This window comes from Conger conger, chromosome 14, assembly GCF_963514075.1.
Source record: "Conger conger chromosome 14, fConCon1.1, whole genome shotgun sequence".
NCBI lineage: Eukaryota > Metazoa > Chordata > Actinopteri > Anguilliformes > Congridae > Conger > Conger conger.
This window is the reverse complement of record NC_083773.1, coordinates 24,014,733-24,040,205: the sequence shown is the minus strand read 5'-3', so window position 1 is coordinate 24,040,205 and position 25,473 is coordinate 24,014,733. Positions and strand designations below refer to the sequence as shown.

The following is a 25,473-nucleotide window of genomic DNA, read 5'->3' as shown; positions in this document are numbered from 1 at the left end:
TTAGCCACTGAATGCAGAAAAACCCACACAAAGAAGTATTGATTGCCTCGGAGAGAAAGGAGTAAGACAACAATTAGCATTGACTGTGGGATAGGTGAAGCGATCAATACCGGAACTCTACAGGGCCGCAGCGCTGCGTTCCACTTGAGGATCCCTTCTCAATGTGTTTATACAGTGGGACCAGGAGTGGAGGGCGTCGATACCCACAGCAGGCAAGCACTGTCACTCACTGCATAGAAAAGAAGGGATGGACAGGGGGAGGGAAGGAGACGGAGGAGTGGGGAAGAAAGCAGAAGAGGTGGAGATGTGTTCTTTTCCCCAGAGAGTCAGGGCCAGAGGGCTGAAGCCGAATCCTTTGTCAGGGTATGTGCTTAATGCCAGAAGTTGTCGTATAAACAGTTCTTTTGGGGGAAAACACTGTGTTCTAACCAGATCGATACTGGAATCAGGGTTATGGTTCACAATTTGGTCAAATCAAACTGAAAGTGGACAGTCATGTGTTGTAGGTGCAGTACTCTGTGGCTTCTGGGATAATGGTGAGATCTGCAGTTTCAGTTCTTTCCTAATGAATGCGGCCCTCTTTCCCCCTTTATGATAAAATGTATTTCAAGATATTGACATTGAGAAGTCCCTGTACATTAATACGAGAACATTGAACATACATAGCCCCACTGACACACATGGGCACATAGGCATAAGTAACCTAAACCATGGCTGAACATAGACATATGCATTATTTGATATCAGGGATATCTCAAACCTTATATCTGCTCAATGGTATTATCAATACATTAAATAATAATCTTACAATTAGCTTAATTGAGTATATTTACACAAGTAAAAAAGTACTTCACAGCAGTTATTTGGTGCAATGGAAAGTAATATTTTCTTTCGATTAGAGGCTGCTCAATGACACAATATGTTTAGTCTCTTTTAGGACGGGCTTTCAATTTGAAATCAAATCTATGTATACCCCCCTTACTCCCAAAATTTAAAATGAATAAAAATAATAATAAATCAAAATTAGTAGTTATTATAGCACTTGTCTACATATACTCTCACACATACACTTACAGATACTCAGCTGGGTGTGTGTTTGCAGTTTGTTTGTGCTGCTTTTGTCCAGCTTTAGGCTGTTCTAAAAACCAGGTTTGATTACAATGGGTCAGGACGGGGGCTTCTGGGCACGAAGACGAGGTTTTGTAAATCGTGCCGGTCCTCTGGGAGCAGCAAGGGGAGAACTCTTTCACGCAAGACCCTTCAGACCGCCACTGGCCGAATAACAGTGTTTGCTGTCAGCAAACAGGAGGCCCCTGTTTCTACACTGACATGGGAAACCCCTTTCCACCCTATTTTATTGTCTGTTTTGCCCCCCCACCCCACCCCACCCCACCCTCTGGGTCAAGAAGGCAGGTAGATGGACCGTAACCTTTACTCCCTGCCCCAATGAATTAAAGTGGACATGCACAAAATGCCTCTCTCTCTGAGGGTAAGTGCCATGTTTCTGTCATTGTGTTTCATTTGGTGCTGTGGCAGCCACATAAAAGCAATATAACTTATTTCATTAAATATTGATTGATATTTTCTTATATCCATGTCAATTGTCATCTTTGATATTGCCAGCATTAATGAAGTACATTCACCCATTGGTCTACTAAAAAAGAATCAGTGTCAATACAACCAAAAAAGTGCTACAACCTGGTCTGATTGCAACTGATACATTTCCACAGAGTAAAGGCAGTTAACGTCGAACAGGATATTGCCACATCTGACAGAAGCTCACACCTGTTGTGTTGTTTTAATCCTGGTCTGGCTTGTTGGGTGAGCTGTCACACCTCCTCTTTGACTCGTCCTATCCATTAACAACACTGTGCTGATAAACACACTAGCAAAGGAAAACACAGTTCCCTGTTATTCTGTTTGTTCTTCTCAGGCTCATCGTGACCTCCTACCGTGTGTGTGTGTGAGTGCGTTAGAGAGAGCGTGTGTGTGTGTGTGTGTGAGTGTATGAGAGGGACAGTGTGTGTGTGTGTGTCTATGTGTGGATGTGAGTGTATGAGAGAGTGTGTGTGAGTGAGAGAGAGCGTGTGTGTATATGTGTGTGTGCCCATGTGCAATGGTGTGTGTGTATATGTATGCGTGTGTGTGTCTGTGTGTCTGTGTGTGCATGTGTGTGAGTGTGCATGCGTGTGTGTGTGTGTGTGTGTGCATGAATGTGTGTGTGTGAGGGCATGTTAGATTACCCTTTGCACATATATTCTTCTCCCCTGCTGGCAATAACCTCCTCTAAATGTGAAGGTCTGAATGTGAGATGGCCATTCAAGACTGCAGGCAATTTATCATCTGCTAATTGCTATTACTGATGATAAAAAGACACTTAATTGTATAAAATGATTTAAGAAATTGTTTACTCACTGAGATAGAGCAGTGGTCATTCTACCACATCTGCTATCATGAGCTGAAATATTAGCCACCACAGATAAGACCTACCTACGGGATGATAAGACGGCCATTAGATATGAGTAAGTGGGTGCACCTCTACAAACACCTCTCAAAGATCTACAATTACTGCAAGGGCAAACACACAAAACATTCTGCACAGGGAATTTATTGCATGATATATAACTTTGTATTTGAGGTGATAAATATTATAATTGATCCAAAATGTCTACAATTTGGATAGCAAAAGATAAAATGACACAAGAAAGACATGAATGATTATTTGTTTGTGCCATTATTCAATGGATGTCATATGTTAAAGGTCCTTTGTGAGTACAGGCTGCACTCTAAGCTGACACATTCTCCAGCTCACAGCTTATAGGTCTATGGCTTCACTATGTCATTAACTAACTATGACCAGGAGCCTTAACCGGCCGGACACAACAGGCTCTTCAACCTTCCAGGGGGAGGCTGGGTTTGTCACTCACGTTTACTCTGATTACAGCTTTAGTTCCCCCAAGATCACACCTACAGACTATCAGTTCAACTGACATCTGCAATAGATATGCCTCTCCACTTAGTGACACTAACTTTTATTTTTCATAGTACTCAGTGGCCTTCAGTCAGTACAATCTATGGGATAGGAGAACGGAGTGTGTGGGGTTGTACATTGATCTATTGTTGTTGTGTTGGTGCAGAAATATACGTACAAACACAAAGCTTGCTTATTGGAAAAATTCCCAAATCTCCATCTTGATATTGTAGTTCTTTCCATATCTCTTGTAACCATGCCTCACTTCTGATACATGCCATGCCATAACTTCACTGACTTTGCCTTTATTTACCAGGTGAACTTGATGTTCGTGGTTATGGATAACTGATACTGACTTTATGTGAATTGTACTTGTCTGACCTATGTTCTGTAGCTTCAGTATGCATTATTTTATCTCACTTTGGATAAAAGCATCTGCCAAATATAATGTAATGAGCATATTTCCCATAGTTCAATATGGAACAATGATATGTATTTATATAGCAGCTAAGAGATGCGATTTCATCAATGTGAAACTAAATACATGTTAAGCCTCATTTTGACCCTACAAGGCAAAAAAAGAGGATAGGATAGAATGGCAAATTTGAAAGGGATCTCTTAAAAAAAGAGAGTGAAGACTAGCAATAACCACTAGCACCATGTGCTAGAAAACTGCATCCGAGAGGCAGGACACAAACAGGACAGAAGCCACTGTGCGTACGCAACTGTGTTTGCTTTGTTTGGAGTGCGGTCATTTGTTTATTGACTCTTACAACTTTTCCTGCCTAAAAATGTGAGCAGTATACCAACCAGGTGGGGGGACACACTGCGTGATATTTTACATACAGAGAAGTTGAGTTTACCTTCTAGCTGCATCACAATGAGAAGTAAACTAGAGAATGGGGAGTTCGGGGGGTATGAATACCTTCTGTTACTGACGGCAACAGTGGGGGAACATGGTGATAGGGAAGATAGAGAAACAAAATGTCTCTATTGACATTGACAGGGACAGAAAACTGCCAGGATTAAAAACAGCGACCCACTTCTGGAAGGTTATTAACATTTGGCATAGTGGATTGGTAGTCGCAGCAGAGATCTTCTGCCCTCAAAAAGTCTGGCGCTGCTGTCCGTCAGGGCCGGGCCAGGCACCAGGACATCCTGTACGAGAACAATGCGCCACATGGCCGCATCCTCATTGTGGGAACGTGAGCCTTTTAAACTCATTACTACCATGTCACACTGTCTCACGTACCCTCCAACTCATCTCGGCTTCTGATGGGGGGGGGGGGGGGGGGGGTCACAGAGCTGGTGAGCAGGACTGAGTACCTGCTGACCAATGAAAATTCTTCAAACTGGTTTGGAAAGTAACAGGACGGGGTCTATAACCAGGCTGCACAAAGTAAGTTACCTGCCACAAATATTCTGTGTTGTCTATATTCATTTTATGTCTATGTTGATTACATAGTATATTAAATCAGTTCCTCTGCTGCTGGGGGCAGGTTAAATTTCTCCATGTGACATCAATAAATAATTCTGTAGTCTATTCTATTCTGTGCCATTTCATGTGTAAAGATTTAGATTTGGTCTTTTCCCCTTTAAGTGAACTTGCGAGCCCATCTGGATTCAGCACAGGGCTGTGACCTTTCAATGGATGGAATCGGGGGCTTTTGCGGGTTTGAGGTTTAAAGCAAAAATATACAATATACAAAAAGTACATAAATAAATAATGTACATATCACTTTAAGGAGGCAGGGTAATGGCCCTTCGCACTCTTTGAGAGGCCCCAAAATTGCTATTCCTTCTAGTGTCAACCAAAAGGTAAAATTTGTTTCCTACAATAACATTTTCTACTTCACGAGCACTCTCCTAGCATGAAGTGTACATTCATGCACACACTCACACTCTAAACCCAAGTATTTTGCCAAAGTGGAGGTTTCTCCACCTGACTGATCAAATGGAGAGGTAAGGCATGTGTCCATTAGTGTTTCACTGGAGCCTGATTCACTCAGGGAAGTTCACTGAGGGTCGAAGTGACATCATTAGCCTGAGACGTCACTTAGACCCACACCCACATCTGACTACTCCTCTTGAACAAAGTCCCACATTATAAACTGCACTTTTGGTGTCACGTGGAAAGAATTTAGAGGGCATTCTGAAGCAGAGGCCTCTTCACAACCATAAATGGAAGATCTAAAACTCCCGGTCTTAGACTGGACAACACTTTGCCACACCAATGGCCCAAGAACTAAAGAACCCATCCATGGAAACTTTAATGACTTTGACTTGCACCTCTGACTAACACTTCTGAAATGCTACCAACGAAATGGCCTGGTTGTGCATGAATGCACAAGCACTTGGGAGTCCATATGTTATTTTGACAAAAGCCCAAACTCTTCTGGCGGTCTCTATTTCTCTTTCGCTCTTTCTCCATTTCTCTCTCCTCTTTTTCTCTCTCCCTCTCACTCTATCTCTCTCTTTCTCCATCTCTCTCTCCCCTCTCTCTATCTATCTCTCAGCGTCCCCGATCCCCTGCCCCCTCCTGAAAAGAAAAGAAAGAAAAGACTTTGAGGGTTGGAGATCAGCACTCAACCATTCACAAGTTCAGCGGTCCCCTGGGGGCCATGGTTAAGTCCCTGGATTTGTATAAAGGGAAATCACCTAATCCTCTTGTGAGAGGGCCCCCTCTGTCCTAACTCCCCCTCCGGTGTCCCATCCAGGGGCACGCAGCCAGGCGTGAGGTGGGATAGCTGAACACACCCATGGCCCCAGAACCCCCACAAGCCCCCAGGAGCAGCCAGCGGAGGTCTGGCCCGGCTTCCTCTGTGTCTAAAGAGCCCTTATCTGCACCCAGCCACTGAACCACACAGAAAAGACGTTTTCAACTCGCCTTTGTTAAACAACCAAACAGTTTAAATGGTACCATCACGAAATGGCTCACAGCAAAATTTCAAGCTTTCGATTTCAGAGAACGCTGACCTGTGATCCTGAGGATAGTTTTAATATAATCAAATAAAAAGCCAAATGGTCTTTAATGGTTTATCAAGGATAAACTCAAGATATACACAGAACTACAACTGCATAAGCTGCTCCAAACACACAGAACACAAAAGAATAGGCGGTGGTTCCATGTTAAGTGAGCAACATGCAAACAGTGCAGAAGGAGACACTACAAGAACACACTACAAATTACAGATAACGTGTCTTTTAATTTGACTTCGCATTGTACTATATTTTAGATTGTGTAGCTTCTTATCAATTATTGGACCTCCCTGATGGTGTAGCCAACGAAAGTGCTAATCCTTTGTGCAGTGACATGCCACTTGGTTCAGAATCAAATCACTTGGCACAGTATCACCATGAGATGGGGGCCTTCAGTTAGCAGGGCACAATGTAACAGGGCTTCAGTTACCAGGGCACCATGAAACAGGGCTTCAGTTAGCAGGGCACTATGAAACAGGGCTTCAGTTTGCAGGGAAACATGAAACAGGGCTTCAGTTAGCAGGGCAACATGAAACAGGGCTTCAGTAAGCAGGGCACTACGAAACAGGGCTCCAGTTAGCAGGGCACCATGAAACAGGGCTTCAGTTAGCAGAGAAACATGAAACAGGGCTTCAGTTAGCAGGGCAACATGAAACAGGGCTTCAGTAAGCAGGGCACTATGAAACAGGGCTCCAGTTAGCAGGGCACTATGAAACAGGGCTTCAGTTAGCAGGGAAACATGAAACAGGGCTTCAGTTAGCAGGGCAACATGAAACAGGGCTTCAGTAAGCAGGGCACTATGAAACAGGGCTCCAGTTAGCAGGGCACCGTGAAACAGGGCTTCAGTTACCACAGCACCATGTAACAGGGCTTCAGTTATCAGGGTAACATGAAACAGTGCTTCAGTTAGCAGGGCACCATGAAACAGGGCTTCAGCTAACATGGCAACATGAAACAGGGCTTCAGCTAACATGGCAACATGAAACAGGGCTTCAGCTAGCATGGCAACATGAAACAGGGCTTCAGCTAGCATGGCAACATGAAACAGGGCTTCAGCTAGCATGGCAACATGAAACAGGGCTTCAGTTAGCAGGGCAACATGAAACAGGGACCCTTGTTGATTGAATGACTGCAGCTGCACACGTGATGATTCTAAATATCAGATACCAATTATTTACAGAACACTGAAAATATTTGACAATATTTGAATTAATAAAAGCTATTAGCAGTGCAGGGAATTTAATTAAATGTAAAATGTTTGACAGGGATCTATATAACATGAGTTTTTCAAATAGCAGTGAACATTCATGTAAACCATTTCATTTCAAAGCTATATTGTATTGCCAGTTCCCTTCCTACAGTATAATGTGGCTCAGCAGTCAGAAAATGTGCATTGTAACCATAGGAAACCATTACCACTACTAGGTCAAATGAACTCCTTTGGTATGCACATATCCATCCATCCATTATCTTAACCCGCTTATCCTGAACAGGGTCGCAGGGGGGCTGGAGCCTATCCCAGCATACATTGGGCGAAAGGCAGGAATACACCCTGGACAGGTCACCAGTCCATCGCAGGGCACACACACCATTCACTCACACACTCATACCTATGGGCAATTTAGACTCTCCAATCAGCCTAACCTGCATGTCTTTGGACTGTGGGAGGAAACCAGAGTACCCGGAGGAAACCCACGCAGACATGGGGAGAACATGCAAACTCCGCACAGAGAGGCCCCGGCCGACGGGGATTCGAACCCAGGACCTCCTTGCTGTGAGGCGGCAGTGCTACCCACTGCACCATCTGTGCCGCCGGTATGCACATATGTATTTCATAAATAGGTAATATTCAAACTGAAAACCCCAGTAACAGTTACCTACCAGTAACAACAACAACAGTAAAATATTCTATATATGTTTGCAGTATGTCAGCTACCAATAACAACATAAACAGTATGACTACTTCTACAAATAACAGCAAGAAACAGAAGATTACTAGATATATTCTTCACACTAGTTCAACAAAAACGAATAATGTTTTTTTTTTAACATAAACCTTACAATACAATACAGAAATATATGCAACAGCTCTGTAGGTCCCTCCCTTGTAAATATATTAACAGTGACCATGGATCCACTCTATTACTTGTTTTATTATTTTCAAGTATTTACTTTCAAAAACAAATTCTGACCTGCCGCTAAAAATAGATGACCAACAGCTGACTGCTCCGGTAGGGGAGACAATGATCCCCCAGAGAGGTAAATACATAAATAAAATTAGTACTAAATGGAGCGCCATCTCTCCAGAGGCCATTCAGCGGCTGAAGTGCATAAATGCTTAGTGAGACCTTTGACCTGCGAGAGGAGCCTTTACTTTTCCCGGCGGAATCTACGCCATTCGCGGGGGCTTAAACCCGGTGCGGCCGCCGTGCTGAAACCGGAGAGCCCAGTGAAAAGTGAAACCTCACCCCCAGAAATATGCGCCTCAGACAGGTGACACCGAGCTCTGCCAGAGCACCACACCCTCGGCCCGTGACACCGGATCGTGGCCGGCGCACCAGCCCGGCATGTGCCCACACGTCTCCCCTCCGCCGCGTCCGCTGCGCTCCGCGGGATAGGCGCTGCGCGGCTATAAATACCAGAAGGAGTGATAGACCGGCGTCTCATAATTCACTACTTGTGGAGGAAGAAAAAAAAAAAAAGAGTTTGGAAAGCTGCAAATGTCCAAGTAGCTGGTTTAGACTGAAACCCATTAGTGTTGTCACCTCACTATGGACACGTGCGACTGCTGTCACCACTCCTGAGTAGACGCATCGCGGGTGAAGCCCTCTGAGCTCTCTGCTTTAAAACCCTTAAAGCTCTAGGGCTCACAAAAACAGCCCAATGGGACTTTCTTCAAGCTCGACGGCTCCAGTCTAACTGAGAGTTAAAGAGAGAAATTACCACTGACTAGTTAGGAGATACGTTCATGGTTTGTGTCAAAATCAGTGAGAGAAAAAAACAAGCTTTCAGTAATATTACTCAACCTAAATTGTGTACCCATGCGCCAGTTTAAATACTGAAAATAAAGAGCCAAACTTAATCTCAACCCACCCACAACCCCCCCTCCCACACACACACACACACACACACACCATCCCCCTCTCTCTGTGGAAACAGGTGCAGCTGAAGGTGGTGTCTCTCAGTTTCTTCTCTGAAATCCCCTCACCCCATTTCCCATTCCACCATTCCACTCCCATTCCCCTACCCTCTTCCCTGTCTCTAATCTCTTCCCTGTCTCTACTCAGACATGCTGGGAATGTCCTTCTACCCTTGTGAATGGATCCCTTGACCACAGCTAATTTAGAACTACGTCAGTGAGGATGGGCATCAAATCATATGAGATCAACACTAATGTGAAAATACCAGTATCTTATTTGTCATGCTGATATACTTCTGTGAATTATTTTATTTCTGCAACCAAGAATAAAACAATATATTCTGACTCATAGTTCATAGTTCATTCTTCATCTGATATATGTGTTTTGCAGAGCAACAATTTTACAGTAATTGACATATCTGCTGAAGCCAAGATCGTAAATCTCAAAATTAACTTCCTAAAGCTTTGAGGCACTGCGGTGCAATACCTCCTTGTGGTCAAAACAGATAATGCGTATCGTATTGCCTGAAGAAAACTTTGAAAATGGAGATCTTGAGCATAATTGTCACCTTAGAGTGTTCAAATGTTTTGAGGCATACTTCTCAATTATTTCAGTCGTTAAAAAAAATCTTATTTATACAGTTTTCTATTTTTGAGGAATAAAAGGATAAAAGTGTTTTCCTTTTTCATCATTCATAGAGATATATTGCAAAAAAAGTAGATTGTTGGGTAGAGATTAAGAAAATAGGTGGGTATGGGTCCTTTTTGGGAAGTGGGAAGTACCTCTACATATGAATTTCCATGTGAGTTTTTGGGGAGCTTTTTCCCCATATCCCAACTTCTGCAAAATCCCTGCTGTTTCCATGATGGATTCTGAATCATTTAAAGGGAAAATGTAAAGAGTCTTAAATGACTATGTCAACATTACATTCAAAATCTTCCAGGACAACACAAATAAATGTATGGTTAAGATTACTTCCTATTATATGCTGACTGACAAGACGAATAATGAATAACATATGCCAGTTCTTTATTTGCAGAGACATGCATTACCTATTAATACATTCAATAATAAATTATAGCCTACACCTTAGCTGTATTTGGTTTGTTTTGCAATACGGATCATAACGGCGAATTATTCAAACTATTGCTGCTGAAAAACTGAAAGAGAATATCTAAACTTTGCATATAACCCAAAGAACAGAATGGTGGAGGAGTGTTTTGGTATTGCCTCCGCCTCCGTGTTTCACGCCTGTATTGCCCGCTTGTTGAGTGCTCGGGAATGAAAGCACGAGATCTAATTAGCCAGCTCAGAGCTCGCGACCCTGACCTCCACAAGAACGGACTACCATCTCAAATAAATGGACCTCATTGAACTCTTGCTAATGAGAAAAACGCCCGCGGCCATATGCCTCAATTTCCCCTCAAACTAGTTAGCTGCTTGAGCGCAAGACCGATGTGCACAAGTGAATGAATGACAAACACATGTTGCCCACGAAGCTGAGCGACCCTGGCTGATGTGGTAGATTAACAGACATGAATTAGCCTAAATCTAGTCTGGGGACAGTGTTGCAACAGAACATGGAAATCAAAGTACATGCAAACTGATGCCTTGGTGACACTAGGAAAATAACGGTTTACTATGAAAAATGTGATTTCCTAACAATTTTCTATGCTTTAGATCTGGAGTCTAGTCGCTATAAAAATCTTTTTATTAATTTCGATTTCACATGGAGCAAAACAATAGCTTAGTGGGCTATGCGTTGTTTCTAGTAGGCTTAATAGACGGGTCTGACGGTGTAGCTACAGTGTGATTGTCTGTCATGAAGTTCAGTCACTGCAGAGACTGCTGTAATTAGACTCCGGGCTGACTCCTCGCCGGCCGCGCGCGTGCGCCTCCTCACCTCCCGAGAGCACTGCTGCGGCCAATGCACGACCCGTGCTGCCAGCGGGGATTTACTGACTGGCTCAGTGCCCGACCGCAAGCAGTCTGGTTCGCTCGGTTCTCACGACCTCAGCACAACACAGGCATCTCTGAAATATTAACATAGACACGCAGCGTGGAAGGACCAGCCACAGGGCCCCTACACTGCCAACTAGTGTTCCAGGGACGCCTGTGCAAATGGAGGCTTTTTACGATTTGCAGGCTCGTGCCATCCATCAGCCTACTGAACGTTTTTTTTTTTTTTTTTAGAAAATAGGGATTCCTAAAAAAACGGCAACTAAAGTAGCCTCGGCTACGATGTAAACACAGACGTTATGTGATCGTCTCTACTTATCTTGTGCGTTCTAGCCTTTACTAGGCCTACAGATACCATAAACTCTTTGTAGCCATGCTTTTGGTGGATAATATTCTAAATTCGCCTTGTTCAAACGAAGCCAGTTGCCAGTTAACACGTTGAAATGTAACTAAATGTAAAAATAAGCGTTGGGCGTGTAGTCAAGCATAATTAGCTGACGTAACTGGACTAACATATAAAATGTTAGCCTAGCCTACTCATGGCCGGCAGCATGGTGTAAATTAATGCTGTGGCTAGTTTGATAAGTGAGGTAGGCCTATCCTAGCACAGATATTTAGCCATTTAGCCTCACGATATACTATTTTCTTTAAATTTAATTTTGCACTTTGGACAGACATGTTTATTTTGTTTATTTGTTAAAAGTGTTAAACCCACGTCTCCACATTTTGGTAATCTTGAAGGATTTAGTTCGACAGGTAGTTCAGCGCACCCTGTTCGTGGAATGCATTGCGCTGTGAGAAGCTTTGATACCCAAGACCTGCAGTTGACTGAATGTAACCCAACCCCGGAGACGGTGAGGCCCGGCGACTGCAAGTGGCTGGCACACGAGGAGCGTCATGCCGACAGTCCCGGCAACACGACCCCCGGTTCCGGACGCAAGGGAAAGATAAACTTACATCCCAGGGATAAATATACAGGAAAATGGAAGAAGAGGCGGATAAAGAGAGGAAGGGGGTTTATACTAAAGGGAATACGCGTGCTGTAAATAAAAACTTCTAAATCCAGCCAGCTTTACCAAGTTCCAAGCTTTACGTCTAGGTACTCTAGTATCACAAGAACAGTCTCCTATCTATATAACATTCAGCCTGCCTGACATTTGGAAATAGTGTGTGGTATAGCCTATGCTAGGTGCAAATATTTGGCATAGACATCGGAATCTAAAACAAGTTAAACTTCATGCCAAGATATCGCCTGTTTTATTCCCTTATTCTGAGGAACTCCACATTGCGCGCGGGGTAGCAGAAAAATTCTACGGCTGCAAAATTCTTCAGGATGCTCATGCACAGTTAATAGCATACCTCTAATATTTTTGAAAAACATACTATTGGCTTCATTATTTATCAGCAAAATAGGTAGAGTGGGCCACTTTTAAACACTGTTTAAATAAATAGAATCTTGTATAGCCAACTTATAAAAAGCCATAAGTAGGCAACGCATTTCTCATTCTTCATAGCCTAGTTCGTAGAATCTACAGCATACAATATTAAACAGCTAATTTGCATTATGTTGCACATCTCAATTTCAAGCACAAACCATTTCACAGTAGTTTCCAAAATCTTTATTATTTCCAAACCAAAACCTCACAAGTTGAAGCTTCGTGAACAGGAACTAACAAGCAATATAAAACAGCTTTGGCATTGAGCAGTGATCGATATTTCTTTATATAAAACCTTATTTAAAACAATATAAATGAAATCAATGGGCTATAAACATTTTCAATAATAAAAAAAAAACATGTATTACCAACATCCCAAAACCTGGAATCAGCCAGTAAATATTCGAACAAGGGTCAGTAACGTCCCTTAAAACGGAACTCATTTCTCCTTTATGAAAAGTCGCTAAAGTATTTCCTTTTTTCTTTCAAGCCTTCACCTTTTCCCCAAAATCCATTCACCACGGCCTCCAAACAGACTCATTACTGTCCGCGCCAACACTGACGCTCATCGGGCTCACGGCCTTTGAAACGCCAGCGAAAGAAGTCATGCCCTGAATCGGGGAAACCATGGTAGTTGCCGATGTGGTGTGGATGGAATTTGAGCTGAGAGCGACGGGTACATTTGTATTGGCGTAGAGAGGGATAACGGGTGTAGTCGCCGAAGCGAAAGCCGGGTTGGGGATGATAAAGGCGAACTGTCCGTCACTGGCTGGCACCAGCTGAAAACCACCGTACACCTTCGGTGACACTGCCTCGGAGGGACTCAGTTTACAAGGCATGGAGACACCGTTGATTGGCACAGTGGCAGCAGAAGGCAACTGCACGTGTAGAGGCTGAGCAAGGTGCGCTTGCTGCTGCGCCGATGATGGTGGGTAGTTCATGGCAATCATCTGTCCCATGCAGCCGGACAGGTGGTTCAGGAGCCGAGACTTGACCTCCGTGTTCACCCCCTCACAACTGGTCAAGAAGCGGGTCACCTCATTCATGCACTCGTTGAATCCTGCACGGTATTTGCTGAGGACTGTTGTGTCGGCTGTCAGAGCGCCTGGAGAAAGAGGAAGAAGATATTAATCGATGTAACCTTCGGGATGAACCAGCAGACATTTAGGTTAATCGGTAAAGAATATTAGCCTCAAACGCGATATATGTTAAAACTGAAATACATTTATATTAAACAAGAGGTCTAATTTGGGGATGGATTATTTTACTTATTACTTTATATATTTGCTACCAAATCAGGGAATTATTATGACATAGACCTACGACTAAAGGTTGTTTTAGGCCCAAGACATGTCACTGATAAAGCGCACGTTTTCGCCGAGGAGAGGCGCGTGGTGCTGGGTACCTACCAGTCATCTGCACTCGCTGCAAATTCCGCAGGTGCTTTACTGTCATCTCCAAGATGTCTGCTTTCTCCAACTTTGAATGTCTGGAACTCTGAAAACAATGATCATCAAAAGTTAGTAAATAGGACCTATGTAGCAACGATCTGTTTAATGTCAATGATAGCGTAATTGTTGTTTTTATTATTGGCACACAACTTACATCTTTCTTAAGTGCATCCAGGATGAGAGTCTTCAGTTGCCCAAGGCTTTCATTTATTCTTGCTCTACGCCGTTTCTCCATTATTGGCTTCGAGGACTGCAAAACAAATGGCATGACAATTAATGTTTTAAAATGGAACATACAATAACAATGTTAAACACTGAATATTAGGCTACCAAACATTGTTCGCTGTTAGCCAGTTTGGAAAAGTATGTTACCTTTCTGTGTTCACTGGCACTTTTTGGTTTGTCCGGTGTGTGAGCTCCACTAGCCGGGGCACCAGCTACCGGAGATGCGGTGGTTTTCTCCATGGTATCAGCTGGCATTTTGCAGTTATATTCTCTCAGCGTACAAACCGGTGCAAAATATCCTTCGGATTCGAGGAGAAATAATGTCAAATCTCAGGACAGTTGGACGCTGCTTATGAATCTAGTCTGACAGCAGATGAGGAAAGACTTTGGCTAGGATCCTATGATGACAAGTACAGAGCGGCGGGCAAGTCACTCTGATCAGCTAGATCACATCTATTCGCTTATTTAAACGCGTGTGTTGCTAGGACGCCGTGCGCAAGTCGACTCAAAGTGCCACACGCCCGTGATATTTATAGCTGGTCCGCCTGCTCCCAGTTCGTGTGAAACCTTCTCTGCATTCTTTCCCACACTCGCTGCAGCCAATAGGCGTGCAGACTCACCCTTTGGGCGCGGGGCAGACCGATGATTGGACAACACCCCCGCGGGCTGTCAGTCACGCGCTGCTCAATCAGCCCTGGAGGTACAAACAACAAAGCAGTGAGCGCGGCCCGGCAGGTTGTGGAGCGATAAGGACTATTGGGGGAATGTAGTGGCTGTTTGTTACTAACTTTTTTTTTGCCCGCAAGAATTTACCCCTTAAACACTGAATTTTCTTCACACCCAAATTTAAGCTCGTGTGTGAATATAGTCTGCAAGTAATTAAGTTTCAAATAAGTGTAATTGTATTACACTGATGAAACACTGTATGTTGTGGAATTTTGCAGAGGTGAGTTTGGGGATATTTCGGCAATTACGCTTATATAGAGCAAGCGATTTAGAGCTACTGTAGCGTAGCTTATGTTTGTTTAAAAAAAATACAACTGCGGAGAAATAGTGTTTAAGCCTAAAGTAAAACCATTAAGAAGCAATTTATGCCAGTCTGGAAATTATAATGTGTGCTTCCTACCTCAAACTAAGGCTTTGCAGTAGCACGCACGAAACCAATGACAGCCGATAACTGTAAGCTAATTCATCTTCTTACACTCTGATTGGCCGGGTAAACCTCCAGCTGTCAATCATCGCAGCGAGGGAGGGAGGCATGGATGAGTGGGGGAACATCTGTCCGCGTGCCAGCCCACTGTGAGCGCTCGTTCAGTGCACTCCTGCCTCCGCATAGCACGTGCCGGAGCAGTGCGCCCGGACTGCAGAGGGACGGGACTGCGCTCATTGCAGGAATACACCCTCTCCCGCTCGGAGCCTGGGAAAACCACTCCTCCATATCTAACAGGAGCACCTCATAATTTCGTTGTGTAAACAACGAGTCTTCGTGTTAGCCTGATTTTTGTAAACAGTCGGGTAGATTGCATTGACCCTGCAAACAGGAAAACGTTCGTTTTCAAAAAGTTTACGGAAGATAACTTTTGATAGTTTACGCACGGACGCTTGTGTCGAGCCTGGCGACCGTGGATCACCTAGCCAAATGGATGATACTGTTTTAAAGATAAATTAGTTGTCAAGACTCATTGAATGTTAGGAGACACGCTCGTATTTTTAAGTGAATAATAATATTATTAATAACAATGTTCTTGTCGTGAACCTGATTGATATCGAGAAATCGATACACGACACTGGCCTCAAGTTATGCATTTACATTGCTGTACTTAAACGGGAATGTCAAAATAAACAGCATCGGCATTTGTAAGTTGTATTTTGAAATTGAATGTATGCATTGATTTCAAAATGTTTATGAATATCCACAAAGTATTTCGTTTATCATCGGAAAATAAATGAAGTAATCTTGTAAAATTTAAAGCCAGTTATACCCTGTTCACAAGTTATGTTAAAAAATAATTATATTATGTGGTATCATCCATGAGTCTTTAGTTAGTATAAATTACTACTGGCAGTTAAAACGCACAGACTAGACTTTCGGGATTAGTAAGTGTTCTGCAGTAACCGCCTGCCGCCTACTGGGGGTTCCATGTATTCCAAGTAGATGTGAAAACTTTTCTGTTGCTTATACAGCTTATTTTAATGACCAGTTATCAATAGCCACACAGATAAAGTCTGACAAACAGGTTTCATTAGAGCTTCTATTGCTGACAGTGGAAAGCCCAGTTTATCACGATATTGCTCTGGTTTTATGATCACAAATCGTTGGTAGCCTATTGATAACAGTGAGATATTTTCTACAAAACCTTGTTAATGCTTGGATAATTTATTTTAAACTTGTCTTGTCTGGATTATGCACTTATTTTTATTGCTATTTTAATTGCCTGGTGTGAAGGAATGCGAAAATATACCGCGGGCATTAAACCAGAGCGATGGGACCCTTATAAGTGCATTGACTGACTCGTTCTGATAATTATGTGCACTGGCTTCTCCTCTAGGTGGCGCAAGATAATGACTAGTGCAAAAGACTTGGTTGTGTGGAGTTAGCATGCGCAAGGTGAAGTCTTATAACACAAATGTTGACGTATGTAAAGGTTTGGGCAACACAATAACTTGCTACATAGTGCAGTGTGATAATAAAATCAAATTAATCATGTCTTTCCAACTGAAATAAACAGACAGATGAACAGAAAGTAATATTGTTCAACTGGAAGAAAAAGGCAGGTTGCATCTAAAACATTTGAAATTGATGAACCAGTAGTTTCTTAAACGAAACAAGCAATTCATATTTTAAGAAGACTAATTGGTTTTATTGTATGTATTGTATTCCATAAACTATATTGCTAGATCTGATGATTTTATGCTTTGGTAAACATTCTGTTTCACACATTCAACGTTAGCTCCTTTAGTGTGGGTTCAGGACAATCATAGTGTGCACTACTGTGTATTCTCTGATCAAACTGTGTATTCTGTTTGGAGAACATTACACTCCTTACTTACACTTGGTCAGAAACAATTCAACATGGAACATCCTTATTATTTCTTGCATTAGTAACTGATCATTTTACAAGTCTAATATACAGTCAATGAGCACTTTATTAGGTAGATATGTGTGCCAGCTTGTTAATGCAAATATTTAATCATCCAATCATGTGGCAGCAACTAAATGCATAAAAGCATGCAGATGTGGTCAAGAGGTTCAGCTCTTTTTCAGACCAAATGTCAGAATTGGGAAGAAATGTGATCTAAGTGACTTTTGATTGTGGATTGATTGTTGATGCCAGCCGGGATGGTTGGAGTATCGCAGAAACTGCTGATCTCCTGGGATTTTCATGTACAGCAGTCTCTGGAGTTTGCAGGGAATTGTATGAAAAACTATAAGCATCCAGTGAGCAGCAGTTCTTCCAACAAAAACTCCTTGTTAATGAGAGAGGTCAGAGGAGAAGGGCTAGACCTAATAAAGTGCTGACTTAGTGTATATATGCCCTTTGTAATATATAGAGCAGATAATTCTGTGACTGAAAGTATTTACTAAGAGATGATCCTGAAAATAAAATTCTTAAACACTGTTTACCGCGTGCAGATTTGGTCTTGGAAAGAAATAACGGATTCTTTGGGAGCCGGATCCTCTGCCAGTATGTAATCCTTGATTGACTGGAGACGTGTTGAGTAAAGCGTAATTTCAGGCGGTTTTGTGGCAGCTTGCGGGCCTTTGTTGGCTGGTTAGGCAGAGCCGTGCTGAGGCACGCGGGGCTCTTGTTTGCTGATGATCCTCAGGCCTTCCAGGCCAGCTGTGTACATGGCTCTTCACCTTTAGGTTATTTGCTTTGGGATTGGAAGGTAATGATGCAAACCTGACCCCTGGATCCTGCCCATGCGCCTGCTAATTCCCTCACTTCAGAAACCCAAACCCCTACCTCTTAAAGTCTTAGGAGATTTTATTTTAAATGCAGGAGTGATGCATCACACTGGTGGCTTGAGGTAATACTCTGCACAGCTGCACAAGCCTGGGTTCTGACAGGTACGTTAATTATTCAGCTTCATACAAGGTCTTATTAACTTCTATTTAAATGACTTTATTCACAATCCTAAACTGAAACCTACAGTGTATGACTAATGTCTGCAAAATGAGTCAAAACAAATTTCAACATCTTTATATTAATGACAAATTCCAAAATATTTTAGTATTCGATTAAAATTACTTTAGTTAATAGTTTAATATAACCCAACTGCAATTTTATCTGAACCAGAGCTCATTGTGTAGTTATATTTTGTTTTTCACCATTTTTTGGATGACAAACTTTCAGGAAAGAGAAAATAAGTGCTAAAATCTGGTTGCCTTCCATTACATCAGCACCACAGCCCTGAAAATGTCCTGTTCTTTTTTTTATTAAACTTTATGTTTCTTATACACATGTATAGAGAGAACCTGTTTAAGTACGGATGCTTTGTTTGCCTGCTGTCATGAAAAAGCAAAAGGATGAAATGCATCACTCTAATCCACCTTCTAACCTATAATAAGCATTACAGGTTGTTCTGTGCCCTCACAGTGGAGGAACACAATAAATGAGTAAATATTAAGTGGCTCACTGATCTCCCCTGATTACAGGGATCACACAGTGAAACGGGATTGGCCAGTGAATAAATTGTCTGATGGCAGCCTGTTTGCCTCTGCCTCTGGCAGCCCAGGTAAGAGTAAAAGCACTGACCTTCTGCTAAATCTCTCAAAACTCAATTTAGGCCTGAATTTAAACTGACTAAGTCCTTGTGCATGTATTTACATGACCCAGAAGTGCTATGAAATATCTTTGATATTTACCGATGTTTCTGAGGAAGGCTGTACAGTGGCTTGAGACATTCTATGTTTGGAATCAAAAGCAAGAAAAAAAGTAATGCGAAAGCAGCCAAGGTAACAGTGACTGGCCTCCAGAGGTTGTGCATATGTATTTTGTTCATTTATTATTCAATTATTTTATATTTAACTGGACCTATTTCCTGTGGTGCATGCAACTTGAGAAAGAATGACTGATATGATGTGAAAATTTACATTTACAATCAAGACAAAACACTATGAAATGAATCAGTCCATATACAACCGCTGGAAACCATGTTGTCGTACAGACTACTTTTTGGAGTTAGTTGAAGCATATTTTCTTGCTTTATGCCACGAATTTAAAATGCTTCAATACAAGTTATTGTAAAGCTGGCAGGTTGTCAGAAATGTCTGGACATATCCGTAAAACTGCCTGGGCCAATTAGACATTGTACTACAACTCAAATAACATTTTATAAAAAAAAGTGAAATAGCACTTTAAAGAGCTTAGGTCTCGATTCAGGCAGTATTTGTCCTTAATTTACCGATAAATGTAAATAATTTTTCCAACATTGAAGTTTGGGTGATTCATATGGGGATGTTGAACTCACTCACTGTTGATCTTAGCTTCCTGAATTAAACAAACTCCTGCCTTTAATTTACAAATTATATATAATTATGAATCCAGGCCTTTAGGTCATTTTCACACAAAAGCTACATATAGATTTATAAATGTTGCTTAAGTAACAATATGCTTATGTGTCATGGAATGCAGAAACAAAATGTTGACCTGGTAGTATTCTGAGGTTGTTGTGCTGGTCCAATAATAAGCATGTCCCAAAAAGTGTCCAAAGCATATCCAAAAGTGTGTTCCCTCCACTTATTTTATCAGTGTCTCATTGAGTGACTAAAAATAAACACAATCGATCCAAGAGCTCATTTATGAAAGGGCTGTAATTGACTAAACAAATTCTGCTGTGGTCTCAAGTGCTGGTTGTGGGGGAGGGTACCAGTTCTGTGCTTTTGAAGAATAACATCTGGACAAAATATTGATCTGGGGGCAATTGCCCATCAGCAGAATCAGTCTTGTAAACACAGTTTTCTGGATTTATTTCCTATTAAAATGAATCCACTTTTTGTTGGCCATTATTTTTTGTCAACACATCTTCTATGAGTCTATGAGTCGTTTTATGTTTTCATTTTTTTCAGACTGATGATTTATAAGTGTTAATTCAATTTGTGGAGGCCTGAATAATTGAAATATTTTTCTTCTTGTGTTTGTGAATATCCAGCATTCAAATCTTCAAGGCACAATGTTAGCACAACAACCAACGTGAGAGTGAAAGCCATTTCACGGACTTTCACTTTATTCTTTCTTAATCTCATTACTCCTTTTTTGTTCTGATACCTGGAAAAAAAAAGCTAGGATCAATTATATTTGCTTTGCTTTTCAAACAGTTTGTTTTCATTTTGCCATCTGTGGACCAGCATGTTCCTTACAATGCGTGGCATTCACTGAAACTCCCTGCCTCTGTCCGTAGAAAGACTGGCCTTTCTCTTGTTTTTCTGCCCAATTCAAGGCTTTCTTCCCTTTTTTAAGTGGCCCGTTGATGAGGTTGGCCTAATCAGATTAAGTCAACTCAAGTCGCCTGTGCAGTTTGTTTTCCTCCGAAAGGCCCCCCCCCCCCCGACATCCCCAAATTCTTTCTTTCTTTTCTTCACACTCTCCATCGAAGCTTCCCCTCAGAAAACCTTTTGTCAGCAGATTCAAATGGACTCTATTATGGACCTCAGTTCCCAAATTATACAGGTTATTTCCAATGGGTCACTTCACCAAAATGCACAGGACCGCTTTAATGTCCCACAATGAGGCACTGGGACGGTCCGCCTGGAAAACACGCATACCCCGCTTAAGAAAAAAACGTCTAAATTCAATTCGGCAAATTGCTGGAACCCTTAATGAACCAAACATTTGGAGAAAATCTGTGTTGACTACAACTCTAATGCAACTCTAATGCAATCAAGCTTTATCATTGGATCACTATTAGAACTTCACTTTCATGGCTATTTGCGAAGCTAGTCATTTACGGCAGACTCCATTGTTTTGAATTATTTGATTTATGCTTGTAGATAACATGCCCTATTTAACTCCTGATGTTTTAAAGTGTTAAATTATACCATTGTATCCTTTTTCGGTAATCTAACCAATACTTACAATCTTATATAAAAACATCCCGTAGGACAACCACTGAGAAATGTGCAATGAGCCTACATATATTAAGTGCAATTCGCTGTAAGCAACTAATAACAGTGCTATGAATATACTGTAAACAAAATAATACAAATAATACAGTGTACAAATATTAGTTTAATGAATTAACATGAGATTCTGAAAGAATGAAAAGTAATCCTTGCTTTACTGTTACTCAGTACTGTTACAGTTTCTTTACAGTGTTTATGTATATAATGCATGCTTTTATGGAATTTAGGACATATCCTGAGCTGATAATTATAAGGTTTTATCTCTGTTCAGAGTAGTTTTGACATATTAAAATGAAAGATTAAAAGATTCAAAAGCAAATGGGCTCCAAGCAGATACAACCTTCTTAATTCAGCATTTTTTCATACGATGAAACAGTATTTTTGTATAAAACCCTCACACATAAAATTAAAAAAGAATAATTGAACTTCAACAAATAAATCCTATCACTTTCATCCAACTAATTCAACTAAATCAACATTTTAGAACTGGAAAAACTTTGAGCCGCAGAAGTTAAAATGAGAAGGGGAAGGGGCAGAGCTGTGTCTCAGTTTAAGATGGTGCTTATTGATGTTGCCAGCGGAGGTCTTCAGTAATGCAGGTTTCTGGCTAATGACGGGCTTACTGAAACAATGGGAACAATGGGAGCAGAAAGACTCTTTATTTCTGACGGCGACCACCCTCGGAAAAAAAGCCTTGACACCGGGCTGTGTGAATGGGGATCTGTGGAGGAGGGATTTTCAGCTGATGGCACTGAGATGGTGTCAACATAATTACATTAGAGGGTGTCCCCTGTATGTACAGCTTCTCGTACACTCCAGTCAAATCTCAGCCTCAATGGGAAATTCAGCCTGACATGTAGTACGTCTCTTACATAGCCGTGTCGCATGCAAGACTAGCCACCCTCCAAAATAAGTCATCTGAAACGCAAATGTAGGGAGAGGCACATCAGAGAGAGAGACGTGAGAGATGTATGACACACATCTCACTTATCTTATGGTTGGTATAGCACAAAGCATGTTCAGTATGTTCAGGCCAGGGTATTCTTTAAATCACAAACAGTTTCACAAACAGGTTGCTTGGCACACTTACCTTTTCTGGTGAACAAGCTGAAATATTTCTCTGAATCTCCCATCGTGATTTATGGACTTGCTTCTCACAGGCTATCTAGAATGGTTGACTAACTTAATTAGCTAGCTAGCTACACAGACATTACTATCTATATGTGTATTGCTATTTTCAAGTGATTATTCATAATAAAATTTTTCTAAAACCATTATCAGGTTAATACAGATGTGGAATTACCATGTCTGTGCTGACCTGATGGATCCACACAGTATAAAGAGTATTAATGAGCTAATGTTTTTAGAGGGAGCATCACTCTTTCAACAAAAGTATCCATGAAAAATAACTTAGGGCAAGCATGTTCCTGTTTGTGGAAAACCCAGTTGAATTAATCAAACAATATAACTATTTGCATCTGTCACTTTCTTTTGTTGGAAATTAGCATTGAACAGAATGAAATGAAGCAGTGGAATAAACCAATCTTAAAGTACTGTGGTATTTTTAAATACAGTATATGTGTAGCTATGGCTGTATAGGGCAGGGCCACTCAAACTGAAGACCTGGGGATACCCTGTGTGCTGGTCTTCTTTCCTACTGCAACACCTCAGTTGTTACAAACTCTCCATACTGTGTGTGTGTGTGTGTGTGTGTGTACTTGTGTTTTTACAATAGCGAAATAGTCATCTACAAATCTAAAAGAAGGACACCTGCAAAGAGCTAGATATTTTATTGACCTTTTTTTTTTTACTGTGTGTGCAATAGCTTATAACTTATAAGTTATAAATAAGGCTTATGAAATACCTTTCTCAGAATCTTAATTGAAAACATTATGATTGTTCTATTGGTGGAATCAACATACTTTGGTTTTAAGCTTGATAACATACAGGTGATTCAAATGGCTGAGGATCTGTAAATCTGTAAAAGCTTCCGTTCAAGTGATCAGAACCTTTTTCAAAAACTCAAAATATCCAGACAGACTCTCTGAAAAGAGGGCAGGATTTCCTTCACGCTGAATCTGAGCTAAGCGCTGGTGTTTCGGGAAATAAAAAGATCAAAACCAAGTCAAAGGATCAAGTCAAAGAAGAACCAATTTCTCTCCTTCCTGTGCTTTTCACTAATTCCATTACTTTATAAAGACCTTTTTCAGGGTCATTTTCATTGTGGACATCAAAACTAAAATATTCAGAAGACCTTTTCTGAAATTGAATTCCCATCATTGTCTTAAATGGGCACATCCAAGTGAAAATATATGGACAAAGAAGAAAAAAAAATCAAAACTAATATTGTATAAAAGAAACAATTTGACAATTTCCTCCCGTTTGTCATTGTAAAGGTGTCATTGATCTTTTTTAGTTCTTTTGAGCTTTTGGCAGTTCAATATTCACTGCTGTCTATTTCCGTATGACAAAAAATGACTTCATTTATAGGAGAGCAAAATCAATGCAAATTTCCCCTTTATGTTTTTTCTTCCTTCTTGAATAAATAAATGTCTCCATACTTTTGTGTGGTTTCACAAACAAAACAACAGAAGTATATAACGTGAGCATTTATTGGCTGGCTGAGGCCAGAAGCGACCCCATCGCTTTATAATACAAAGAGCTTTTTATAGCAGCGGTGCCTGAATGAGTGGCCTTCTCCCCCAAGCCGACTGACCATCACCACGGGAGACCAACACTGTCAGCGCTCAAAAACACAAGAGCCATTTTCCTGCACAAAACACAACAAAACACACAAAAACAAACCGGAAAATCCACAGTTCTTGGGAAGCCCTATACGCTGAACCCATCTGGCAGGCCGATGATGTCTGATGTTGACTTGTTCGGAGACAGCCGACTGGTGATGAGGAATCGGCGGGGAAAGGTCTGTCTGCAGAATGGGAGGGTTGTCTGGTGACACACGGCTGATGGGAAACTTATCCCATTCCCAGTGTGACATCACAGAAATCAATCCCTGGCTATGTACATGCTGCATATTATCTTCAGCAAAATGGGTTGCCTGTGCAAGGAGCTGTGACATTAAGTTTTAATTTACTAAGAAATGCTCATTAGTGTAGTGTAGCTTAATGTTCAATAGATAAGTTTCTGTCTATCTTGGAGCTACACTTCCCCCCCCTCAAAATCACTGCACTGCGATCCCTGGTTCAGCTCCATTTAGTTGTGCTGCTTGTTGTGTCCTGGAAAGGGTGGAGCAAACCATTTAAAAGGAAAGCATAGGCACTGTTTGATGTGCTGGATTTAAATGGAGTGGAAACCACGCCCACTCGGTGCAACCAGTTGACTAACCGGTGGAGTTTTGGAGCCAACTCCCTGATCTTAGCACTTGTGTTAACATTGTAAGTCACTAATTATAAGTCTGTATTGCGGTAAAGTAAGAATCTCTGTTTGACCATTGTGGTTAAATTTGTCACTCAAAAACCCATGCAATGAATTTTCTTTTTTTAAACATATTACATAAACTGGCAATTAATGGCAATGGGGTACTGCTTGTGGCATCTTTTGGGATAAGACGGGACCCCTCTGGCCTGAGTGCAGGGCGTGATGCGGATTGACAGGGCAGAAGAATGTGTCCCTTGTGCGTTTCCCCAGCCCAGCCTCGGGGGCCCGTGAAGCTGTGACTCCTGAGGCTCCTCGGCTCTTTGAAGTTTGGTCCTAACGTCTCCCTAACGATGGGCACCTGCGCGGCTCAGATAGCGGCCGCGGCTGAGCGCTTCCGCCCAGGAGAGCAGGACATCAGAGGGAACGGGGTCCCCGTCGCCTCGCTGTGTTTTGGGTCAAACGTGCTCGGAGGAGACGACTTGTTTTCCTCAAAACACCGCGTACCCACCGGATCAATGGGCTCCCGAGAGGCAGAGAGACAAAGGCCCGCAGTGGACGAACGTGAACATTAGCCACCTTCCCAAAGGCCGGAGCACCGTGTTGACTGAGGAAATGGAAGCGTTTGAATTGCGAGATGACTGCGAGACAGGGATGCCATTTCCTTTCTGTTGAGCATCCTTACAATACGCAAAGCAGGGCAGAGTGCTTTGTAGTGGGGTATGCATGCGTGACGTGTCCCATTATAATCCTTTGCTTTGACCACAACCAACCATTTCCATCAAATGTTTTGAAGTTTAAAAAGTTTCCA

At 41.8% G+C, this 25,473-nt stretch overlaps 1 protein-coding gene across 1 annotated transcript; it reads right to left on the bottom strand.

Moving 5' to 3' along the window:
- Positions 1 to 12,645: 12,645 nt before the first annotated feature.
- Positions 12,646 to 14,652, bottom strand: her9 (hairy-related 9). The gene is made up of 4 exons (XM_061220155.1): positions 14,309 to 14,652; positions 14,091 to 14,186; positions 13,895 to 13,982; positions 12,646 to 13,590 (listed from the first exon to the last, which is right to left on the bottom strand). The coding sequence occupies exons 1-4, from the start codon at positions 14,414 to 14,416 to the stop codon at positions 13,001 to 13,003; spliced, it is 882 nt and encodes a 293-aa protein (XP_061076139.1). The 5' UTR covers positions 14,417 to 14,652; the 3' UTR covers positions 12,646 to 13,000.
- Between the last annotated feature and the right edge of the window lie 10,821 nt (positions 14,653 to 25,473).